At 30.3% G+C, this 12,067-nt stretch overlaps 1 protein-coding gene across 4 annotated transcripts in view; it reads right to left on the reverse strand.

Moving 5' to 3' along the window:
- Positions 1 to 8,419: 8,419 nt before the first annotated feature.
- Positions 8,420 to 12,067, reverse strand: part of LOC136080642 (A disintegrin and metalloproteinase with thrombospondin motifs adt-1-like) — a 129,566-nt gene continuing 125,918 nt past the window's right edge. For all 4 annotated transcript variants that reach the window (XR_010638572.1, XM_065797556.1, XM_065797554.1 and 1 more), the window contains one exon: positions 8,420 to 8,899. Coding sequence is in view for 3 of the 4 variants with exons in the window: in XM_065797556.1 (XP_065653628.1) it covers positions 8,887 to 8,899 (13 nt within the window). In the remaining variant the exon portion in view is untranslated. The remainder of the gene's footprint in view (positions 8,900 to 12,067) is intronic.

The following is a 12,067-nucleotide window of genomic DNA, read 5'->3' on the forward strand; positions in this document are numbered from 1 at the left end:
ATATATATATATATATATATATATATATATATATATATATATATATATATATATATATATATATATATATATACATACACACACACATCATACATTCATACATACATACATACATACATACATACATACATACATACATACATACATACATACATACATACATACATACATACAAAAAACTGATTTTATATATATATATATATATATATATATACATATATATATATATATATATATATATATATATATATATATATATATATATTTGTATATATATATATATATATATATATATATATGAATATTATCATTATTTTTTATATGTATTTATGCTTGTGTATATATATATATAAATATATATATATATATATATATATATATATATATATATATATATATATATATATATATATATATATATGTATATATATATAAACAATTTAAAATGTATTCTACAAAATAGAGTGCTCAATGTTCTTAACAGAACAGAGCAATTATGAATTAATAGAAAATCACTTAACAAAAATTATTTTTCATTTGACGCTGTGTTTCATCAATGAAGATTCATCAGAAATCTGATGAATCTTTATTGATGAAACACAGTGTTAAATGAAAAAAAAATTTTTGTTAAGTGATTTTCTACTAATTTATATATATATATATATATATATATATATATATATATATATATATATATATATAATATATATATATATATATATATATATATATATATATATATATATATATATATATATATTAATTCAAGTATTTACAAATTTGTTTGAATGTTGTCTCAGATAAATACTTAATGGTAATACATATATATATATATATATATATATATATATATATATATATATATATATATATATATATATATATATATATATATATATATATATATATATATATATATATATATATATATATATATATATAGTATTATATACTACACAATACAATTGTAAAACTATTTATCAAAATAATTTCTGATTTGTTATGCAGCATACAAACTTTACATTTAATGAAATAAAAATGTTGTGCCTAAAATTAAAATACAAAGTGTCAACAAAAATAAAAAAATAGTAGAATTTCTCTCTTCGGTAAACAAAGATACTAACACTACATTTAATTGTTACTGTTAGAAATAAATTTATTACAATATTTTGGTAGAAACAATTTTTTACATTAATATTGGTACTTATTTAAATGTTGATACAAAATTTATTTAAAAGAATTATTAAACGCTACAGAACGTGTTGCCTATTAATAATATCAATTTTTTAACACATGCTAGAGATACGGTAAAAGCAACCAAGGATAAACAAATCTGATTTCTTTTTTTTCTTTCTTTAATTTTTTTTTCTTTCCATATTACTTATACCCCGTTCACATTGGAGATAAAACACGTTTTATTTTAAATGTGTTTTGTGTTTATAATGTTATAAACTCTGCAAAACAGTAATAAAACAACATGGCGAGGTTGTTTTATATTAACACATGCTTTTTATATTGACAAAGCAACCTTGCAGTATTGTTTTATTGTTGTTTTATACAGCTTTTTGCAATAACAATTTAATACGCTTTTAAGATAAAACGTGTTTTATCGTCAGTATGAACGGGGTATTAATTTGTTCATTAGCTGAGCGGGCTTATTTAAACTTTTGCAAACCAGGTTCTTCTTATTTTCAAAAGATAACAGCTTCTAAATTAAAGATTAAAAAGTCCCCCTCTTGATATTGTGTTGCTAACTGTCCGGGTTTCATTCGTGCAGCCCGAGTTTAATTAAGTATGTCCAGGTGTCCGATTAAAATCGGATTCTGAGCTTGAAAGCCACTTTGATATGTTGCTAACTAATAAGCTTATTTAAAACGACATATTTTATATTTGCATCTAATTTGGACAAGTAGAATTCAAATTCTTTGGTGTTTAAACAGTAATTTCTTTTTCTTCAGGTTATACTTTTTTATCTATAAATTTTTAGTACAATATCTTCGGAAATAAAGAAAACTTAGTTATAAGGTAGAAACATTAAAAAAAAAATTTTAATAAGAAAAAGTTTATTAACCATAAACAGATGTTTTAATTCAGTCAGGGTTATTTATACATTAATATTATTAAACATTAATATTATTAGGGTTATTATTAATATTATTAGGGTTATTATTAATATTCATTACCTTCTACTATATTACAATATATTATATCGGTACTAAGTCAGTCGCTTCGAAGTAACTATATAGTAATTAATATATAGGGTAAACTGGGGTAACTCCACTCCCTAATTTAAAAACCACAACGTAAAAATTAAAAACAAGAAAATAGTTCAAGAATTCCTTTTATTTACACATATTAGCAAACTGTTGATATAAAATTAAAGTTTTAACAAAAAATAAAAAATAAAAACATTTTTTGAAAATTTTACATATGTACAAAATTGGGTGGGGCAATTTTACCCCTTTTGAATTAAAATTTTAAATGCATTTTTATTTAATTTTAGTATAAATTTTTACATGAGATGATGTAAACATGATAAATAATGGTAAATAATAGTTCAAAACAAATTTTGAACTAAATTGTCCTGAAAATAATAATATTCATAAATATACATAAAGGATTCCTGAGAAAGCATTTTTTTCATTTTATGTTAGCGTAGAATGCATCGCCAACAATAAAAGTCAGAATTTTTGGCATCTTCTGAAGATATTTGCTAGCATATTAAGCAGCACCACTCATCAGAGAGGTTACACATAACGCTCAGATTGTAAACTTTAGGGTCATCCACATTTACCCCACACATGATGCATAAAATTGGTTTGTCTGCGGCATCACTTACTGTTGTTGTTTTTTTTTCGCCTTTCCTCTTCCCTTTACCTGAAATGGAGTTTTTGGCTTGGTTTTAGCCTCATTTTCTTCAGTGAGTTTTCTTATGGCCTCATATTCTTCGGTTTATTTTCTTATGGCCTTTCCTCTCATCTCCTAATTTTGCCGCTTCCCTGGTTTTTTAAGCACCGTGACTAAAATTATTTTATTTGGTTGAAATTATGAATAATTATATATTTAATACTAAATACAGATATTATTACTACATAATTAATGTGTTGCTTAAGATAATTTACACGCAAAGGTTCAAATTTTGTAATTAAAAAATTTCAAAACTTTTTTTTGGGGTAGGGGGGATAGGGGGGAAGGGGATGGAACTTCCCAGAGGTACCGTTTCATTTATGAAATGTTTATACCAATTTAATGTTTAGTTGAGCTTAAATGCACATGTAAAATGAAATAAAAATACATATTAAACATATACAAAAATTTTTTGATGAAATAAAATCAATGAAAATATTTTTTAAATATATTTTAAAGTACTTATCCAGCGGACACAGACGTCTGTGAGTCGTCTGTACGACGTCATACGGACGTCACAAGTCCGTAACAAGTCCTCAAGACGTCCATCAGACGTTCTGTGCCCGCTGGGTATATGGTACTTACATTGAAAATGATTTTGGGTTTCCAAAAAAAAGTCTTGTAAACAAATTTCTAAAGCAGTATGGATACAGGAAGCATGTACTTTGTGAGGAACAGGAAGTTGGCAATCAAAAATATGAATTAAAGATGGTTCAAGTTTAAAGTTTATACCCCGGGGATGGAATTACCCCAGTCTACCCTAGTTTTTTTTTTTTTTATTACTCATATACATATTTATATATAAATATATAACTATATTATAAATAAACATTTTTCTAATCGAAGATTTTATTTACGTCTATATTATATACTATTAAAAAGTTTTTAACAAGTTTTTATTTCTATTTTAATATTTCATAAAAATTTGAACGTTAAAGAGTTTCTCTTGTAGCTTTCAAGTTTTTTTTTATAGTTGCGTTTGCACCTGATTCTAATCTGTTCGTTGGTTTTCGAATTAATTTTGGAGCACTAAACTGCTTTTGTGTGTATGTGTTTTTGTAATAATTGTTAATAATTTATATAATTATATATACGGAAAAACAATTGTTATATATAAATACATATAAGTATTATTTATATATATACAAAAAATATATTTTAAAAATATCCTTTCAATTTTCAACCAACTTAATAACCAACAAATTGTTTAACTAACATCAAAACTAATCCGATGCATTAACCTCAAGTCCAACATCAGTCGTCTAATTAAAGCCTCGACATTTCAAAATGTCCGCCAACAAATTTTATAAAACATTGTCCATTTCATCTTCTTTTAACCAAATAGACCTGCTTGAAATTTGGCCAGGTCCTGGAAAAGACAAGGCATCTTATCTACCTAAAAACAGCCCTCGAAAAAACTAACCAGTAAATTAAACTTGCCAAATGTCAACCATCGGCAGTTTACCCATTTGTTTCTCAACCATTCCTAAAACCATTTGCCTCGCAACTAGCCAAAACTGGATTAGCCACAAACAATGCTTTTACAAATACCGTGAATGTAAATGCCAGGCTTCAATAGTGAAAAGCTAAGAGAGCCATAATCACCGGAATTCCTAACGTAGCTAGTACCGATGCTTCAGTCGTTTATCAATCTGTAAAAGATGTTTTACAAAATGTTCATTATTCTGCTTCATTCAAAGTTGTAGGACACATTTCTGCGGCTAACTATCACAAAAATAACAAATCGCCGCAAAACACTAGCTTATCTACTTTTTCATTTGTCACAGCTCCAACTCAACCAGCTCCACCGTCTCTTGTTATCGAATTTGCAATCAATAAAATTCGCAACGATCTTCTAGCAATCGCCAAAAACCTTGCCACCAATGAATCACACAAAAGTGTCTTCATACGGCTAGGTAGAACTCCTTCAGAGCAAGACCTTCTTAACAAACTGAATAACGAAAGTGTAAGCTGAATAACGGCCTCAAAGCAAACGGTAAACTCGACCAGCCCTTTAGTTTTGTTATCGAGTCAAATGCATTGACGTCAGCAAAAAAAACAACATCAACGGTTTGGAAAAACACCCGTTTATGAACTGGAAAGAATGTTGCGACTGCTCACTGGGTGGTTTGGGTTGCTGCACTCGCAGCAAATCAGTCGCAACATTCAACATATCAGCAGTCGCAACATTCAACATATGATCTTATCCCTATAATTAATAGCTTGTCTTCTTTTACTTCATATGCTTCCAAACTGTTTTTAAACTGATTTTACACGAACGCCACATCTCTAAATTTTACCGAAATTGCCTTGGTAACGTCCTTCTACAAATATGACACCATTTTTATCTCTGAAACTTGGTTTGACAAATTCTCAGCACCTACTCTTTCCAATTACAATATCATCAGAAAAGATTGCTCTAGTCGTGGAGGAGGCGTAGCCATATATGTTAGAAAAAGCATTAACGCCAGCGAAATTGACTACTCTCAACTACATAAGGGTTTCCAATGCAATTTTTTAGAACATGTCTGGGTCAAACTTAAACTCCCACAAGAATCTCTTCTAATCGGCTGTATCTATCACCAACCTACCAATAAGGGTCTGGCCTTTGATGAAATAGGAAAAGCTCAACAGACTTCGTAATTATTAAAGCGACCGATTGAACAAGCCACGTTCCTATCGGTCCTCCTCTTGGTATCGCCTAAAAAGGCCACTGCACTCTGAGATGGTAACACCAGCTAGTCAAAAACACCTACAACTCTCCCCGTTTTAACAGCCTAAAATTTATAGATAAAAAGGTAACTACGCTAATCTAAAAGAGAAACTCTTCCGAGTCGATTGGGTTAGTCTTTTTAAACACCTATATGCCGACGAATGCTATCAAATCTTCTTCGACAACTATGTCAATTGCTGTGACAAATTCATTCCGCGTGCCACCCCCAAGCCAATCAAACGCGAACTAGCGAACTTCACTTACTAATTGAACGTTAGAAAACACTTTGGTACCTCAACCTCAACAGCAAATGGCGAATCGTCTCTCTTGTCAAAGAGAATAAACTAACTCGAAACCCCGTCGAAAAAGCTTTCTGCTAATTGTAATTAGAGCTTTTGAGCACAACTTAGCAAACGACAAACGGAACTCTAAGCGTCTATAGGCCTATATAAGCAATAAAAGTGCCGTCAGTAACCAAATAACTTCAATGTGCTCACCCTCTGAGGAAATAAGTAGTAACCAGACATCCATACCCAATATACGTAACAGCCAGTTCCAGTTGGTATTTACAATTGAACCATCAGATCAACCACTACCTCCCTTCGTTAAACTTACAACCGCTTTAATCTCCTCCGTCATCTTCAACTACGATTCCGTTCGCAAACACTTATCTAATCTCCGCGCCAATAAATCAGCTTACCTTATCAGGTAACCTTATCAACCCATTTGTGCTTAAAAGATGTGCCAATGCTACCCCACTTGCAATCAATTTTTAGAAATTTATGGATCAAGGTGTAATCCCAAAAGCGTGGCTTTCGGCAAATGTGACACCACTATTCAAAACAGGCTCCAGAATTGACCCAGAAAACTACAGGCTATCTCCATCACCTCTGTATTATGCAAAATAATGGAAAAAAACCTAAAGAAAAGATCATGCAGCACCTTATAGCCCATAAACTTATTGCTAATTGTCAACACGGCTTCGTCAATAAAAAAGCCTGCGTGATCTGCTTGAGACCATGAATTTTCTGACCTACAGCGTTTCTCGCAAGCTTCCAGTAGACGTGCTTTTTCTTGACTTTGCTAAAGCCTTTGATAAAGTCCCCTAAAGAAGATACAGAAGATTACTGCAAAAAATTGAATCCTACGGAATTGAAAGTAACATTCTGAACTGGATAAATGCTTTCCTTTCAAATCAATCAGAGCGCGTTTTTCTAGGTAATACGTTACCCACCTGGTTAAAAGTTACCAGTGGCGTTCTGCAAGGTTCAGTGCTAGATCCTACGCTGTTCATTTTATTTATTAACGACTTACCGGATAAGTACTCATAAGTAGCGAAAACTTATGTAAAATGTATGCAAACAATACTAAAATCCTAAACGTCGTCAAAACCGCTGAAGACAAAGCTCGTCTGCAGTACGATATAGATAGCATTGTCACCTAGATTCGAATCTGGTTGAAGGAACTCTATATCAAGAAGGTTATGCATTTCAGTAAATAAAACGTTTTCCCACACGTTTACTTGATGAACAAGCACGAATTTTGTTCTAGTGATGCTAACGGCAGAGTCACTAGAACAAAACTCAAGTCGTCAACATCCGAAAAAGACCTAGACGTTCAAATCTCTAACGACTTGAAGCATGAGAGGCAAGCAAAAATAGCCGCGGCCAAGGTCAACAAAGTTCTTGGAATCTTGAAAAACACATAATTAAGACACCAAAATATGTAAAAAACTTTACACCACCTTATATACGCCTACATCTTGAGTTTGCATCTTGTTTTTATCACCATCATAGGTATTTTTAGCAAAAGTTCAAATATTTAATTTTAACTTAAGCTGACTATTGGTAGTCGAAACATGAATTAATTTTAATAATAAAATGGTTTTAAAAAAGTTTTTTGTCAATGCATAGAATGACGTAAGACTCTGAGAAGCATTGAACATAGAAATAAAAAAGTTTTTTAAAACTTCAAAAAATTAGTTAAAATATCCTTCAACTAAAAACAATTAGATTTTTGATATTAATTTCAAGTTCAAAACTAGTGTCCGATGTATTATAATTAGGAAAAGTTAATAATAAGCAGTTAAAAAACTAAACCGTGAACTAAATTCACAGATAAAGTACATTTAGTTTCTCCATTTTTGGAGAATTTATGTATCAACCCGCTAGAATTGTCAACACTCGTTTTTTTTTATGACTTTTAGTTTGTGCATTTTATAACAGTAGGTGATAAATTAAAAGTAATGCTCAAAATGTAAAAGTAACACCACTATTGATTTTTAATTCTAAGGTCGACTTAAAGCGCTCTGGGGCCGTCTTCTCATTTCTCCGTTAGCTTTACGAAGCGTTAGTCCAATTGATGTTAATTCTAATTTCAACTTAGAGCGCTCTGGGGCGTATTTTCATTTCTTCGTTAAGCTTAACGAAGCGTCAGTCAAAAAATATTTTTTAACTACATTAATAAAAAAAATTAAAAATTTAATGAAAATCTTTTTTTAAATAAATGTTTTATTTTAGTATTCAATTTATTTAAATAAATTTAAATAAAATTTTTGTGATATATTTACTTAAAAATATTGGAATGAAATTTAAGACAAAAGCTCCGTTAAAGCTTAGTGGAGATATGTAAATACACCTTTTGGTCTTGCAAATTGCACTGGTGACTGTTACAATGATAGTTTACTCACAAACAAATTTTGCTTTAGTTTTTTTAAAATTTTATTCCATTAATTTATGGTTATTAAGGTACAATATCTAACAACTTGACAAAAAAAAAAAAAAAAAAAAAAAAAAAAGCTTAAGCAACAACTTCAATTTTTTTTTTGCAAATTCAGAAAACACGGCATGAAAATTACATACACAGCTTTTTTTTCGATAATAAAATCAGTTATATCGAAAGGTAAGGTTTATCATTTTTGACGCTTTACTATATCAAGATTTTATCCATACGTAAATAGATCAAAACTGTCATACCTAATGTTGTATATTTAGAACTTTAAAGAGCAACTGAGCTCAGGTCAATTAGATAAAAACGTGTAACAGAAATATAAAATAAAATTTTCAGTGCTGTAAAAAAACAAACAAGGAGCACACTAAAACCACGCAAATGCTTAAGCATAAATCAAAGTCCTAAAGTAAAATTTAAGAGCACACCAGAGCTTCCATACGTAATGCTGACCACACCAGAGCTTCCATACGTAATGTTGACCACACCATAGCTTCCATACCTAATGTTGATCGCACCAGAGCTTCCATATTTACTGATTATGGAACAACTCTGAAAAATAAAAATAAAATAAGATTCCTTTTTTTTGGAAAATAAATTAGACACTAAAGTAGGAACACAATATAACGCACAAAGAACAAAATACAACAACTAACGCAAGTCTAATAAAAATTGGCACAAAAACAAAACTTAATTAATTATTAATTAAAACATATCATTGACCACTAGTTAATACAATTTAAATTGGCATTTCTTTGTACCGTCAACCAGGGCTAGTTTACTCCATCGGGTTTACTTTACACCACTTTTAAAAAGTTTTTGTTGTTAACCAGCTCTAATGCGGTAGCGGTGTAATGGTAGAGCGCTCGCCTCATAAGCGAGTTCGATCCCCACCACATCCTTGGAAATGCCGCGCAGCGACCTTGTTCGTTGAGGTTCCTGTTTCGGAGTTATAAAGTTAAGAGAGGGTTGTAACCACAAAAGTAGCCTCCTCGACTTTAGTGGCCTTCTCGACCTTGGGGAGGTGAATAATTAAAAAAATAAATAGCAATATCGATTTTTTAAAAATTATTTGGTTTTTCCTTGTTAATTATCTTCAATTTTTGGAATAAATTTTGAATAATGCCGCTATTTTAAGTGTTGCTTTTATAATGTTTGTGTTAGCCATTTTTTTACCGAATTTTTTCTCTAAAAGTGGCGTGTTACTACACGAGAACTATATTAATTTAAGATAAGTTTAGTTTTTTTATGCGAAGAAACTATCTGTAGTTTAAATTATGCAAAAAAAAAAAAAAAGTTTAAGCTATTATTTATAAACCTGTTGTTAAAAATAGTTTGGGTTCACGTTTTGACCAAAAAGGGGCTCCTTTGCACCAGTTAGGAGAATGGTTTGATTCACTTGCTTTTAATAATTGGTTTAAAAATCATGTTGCCAAAAAGGAAAAAGTGAATAGGTTATAAGATTCTTATTGCTGCCAATCTATCTACTCACCTTAGTTAATGTATTTCACAAGTGCAGAAAAGAAAACATTGCATTTGCATACTTCCTCCTAACAATACACATCTCAAACAACCTTTAGATGTAGCTTTTTTTAGTCCAATGAAAATGGCATGGAGTGTTTTATTTTAGTGGAAAGGAACGCCTGAAGGGGTATGTTTTAGTGTATTACCTTAGTAGTACTTTCCGCCGCTACTGAAACACCGAATATTAAAAAAAATCTTCAAAGTGCTTTTCAAACATGTGGAATTTACCCTTGTGATGTGCAACCGCTACTTGATGGAACTTATAATAAAAAAGTTTAGGTGTCAGCCATCAGGTCGTCATTCTTAGATGCTAACTTCAATTGTGACAAAACCGAAGTTAGCTAAAAAAAATTAGTTGTCGTACCAGCAGGAAAATGTCTTTCTCATTCGGACTTACAGGATATGAAACTACATTTAATTTCAAATCAAAACAATGTTGAACCACAGCCTGGTCCTAGTAGATCTTCAAAATCTTACAGACTGCTGAATAGAAAAATTCAAAAACCTCTTCATGATTCTAATAGAACAGAATCAACTAACCAGCTTCTTGAGAACAACTTATTTTATGATTTGGTGAGACCAATTAACAAACAGATTGATGCATTTGCAATTGTAATAAAATGTAATAAAGCAGTTATAACAACATTTTAGAACTTCAAAAATCAATTTAATTGCCCAGCCGACACAACTCAGAAAAAAGTTACGCTTGGTTTCTTTTTCATGTTTAAAACCTTCTAAAACATAAAGAATAGCATGTGCCAATAATGGTTTTCATTCCGTGAAACTAACTATTACTATTATTATTTACCATAAACACCAGTTAAAATCTTAATGGTTTCACCATATTACGGAGATTTATTATATTATAATAAATTTCCGTAAGGAATGTGAAACCACTGGAAAAAGAATGCGACATATAAAATTGACTTTAAAACACGCGTTAAACTCCAGTAAAACTGCCCGTAATATACACGTGTTTTTGGTTTACATCGTGAAAAACACGTGTCTATACAGGTTTTAATTCCGAAAAAGAAACTAGAAGTGACGGTCGGGTGATTGATTACTCTCGAGCCTTTAATATAAAGAGGGCGGAGAAAGGAGGGGGGGGAGGAGATTGGGCTGGTGGGGAGGAGGGAGGATGTAAAATTTAAAATTTTATTGGTTAATAAAAAGAGAGGGAGGGCAGGGTGATTTTGTTTCTTTTAAGCTATATTTATTTCAGTCAATTCGTGAAAACTTCCGACCTGACGCCATGTAACAATATAACTATTTATATAAAAAAAAATTTATTTTATAAATTCAAACTAATATTTTCTACAAAACATGCTTAAAACTATTTCAATCATTGCGTATTTTCTAACAGCTGTTTTATCATAATTTTAATAGGATTTAATATGCTGATATAAGTTTTAAACTTTGGTGAGAAATAAATCAAAAGCTCACTTTCATCAAATCAAGAGTGACTAGATTGACTATTTTTAAAGCCTGTTTACACTGAAAGTTTTTGTTTTTATTGGTGACTGAAATAACTATTTTCTAATTTTTAAGGCCGATTTTCACAGAATTTTTTTTTTCAGTTTTGAGATATATTTTTTGTTGATAACAACAAAAGGTGATTTTAAGAAATTTTCCAAAAAGTAATAAATGTGGAATTCGAACGTAAGCAAATCTTTTATTATGCTTACTTTTTATCTGTAGTAAAATAACCATTAAAAACGGAGAAAAGTAGCCCCAGTTGATGGTATATTTAATTGATAATCCTTTAATCTGTGAACTCGATTATATTGATAAAAAACAAAACAAAAACTAAAAAATTAAAAACCAGGTTTGTAGAAATGTTATGGTGATAACAAAAATTATTAGTGTATTATTTTTATAGAATTAGATCAATAAAATAAGTCATCTAGGAAAATTTCAAAGCTTGTAAAAGCATTGCAATTATATGTAATTAAGACAATTAAGATATCTATATATTTTTAAATTCTGATTCACTCCCAACAAGGCTGCAAGCAATCAATATTAAATTGGGACAGGAAAAAAAGAAGAGTTATAGAGCAAGGAAACGGTTGACAGAAGTCTTAAAAAGTTGAAGGTTGTATGAATCAGAAAAATATGAAGATGGGAGAGAGTTTCAAAGGGTTTGATGGTGGGGAAAAAACCCAGCAGAATAAAAGTTTTTAGAGCATGCGAGGACAG

The sequence above is a fragment of the Hydra vulgaris genome, chromosome 05, assembly GCF_038396675.1.
Source record: "Hydra vulgaris chromosome 05, alternate assembly HydraT2T_AEP".
NCBI lineage: Eukaryota > Metazoa > Cnidaria > Hydrozoa > Anthoathecata > Hydridae > Hydra > Hydra vulgaris.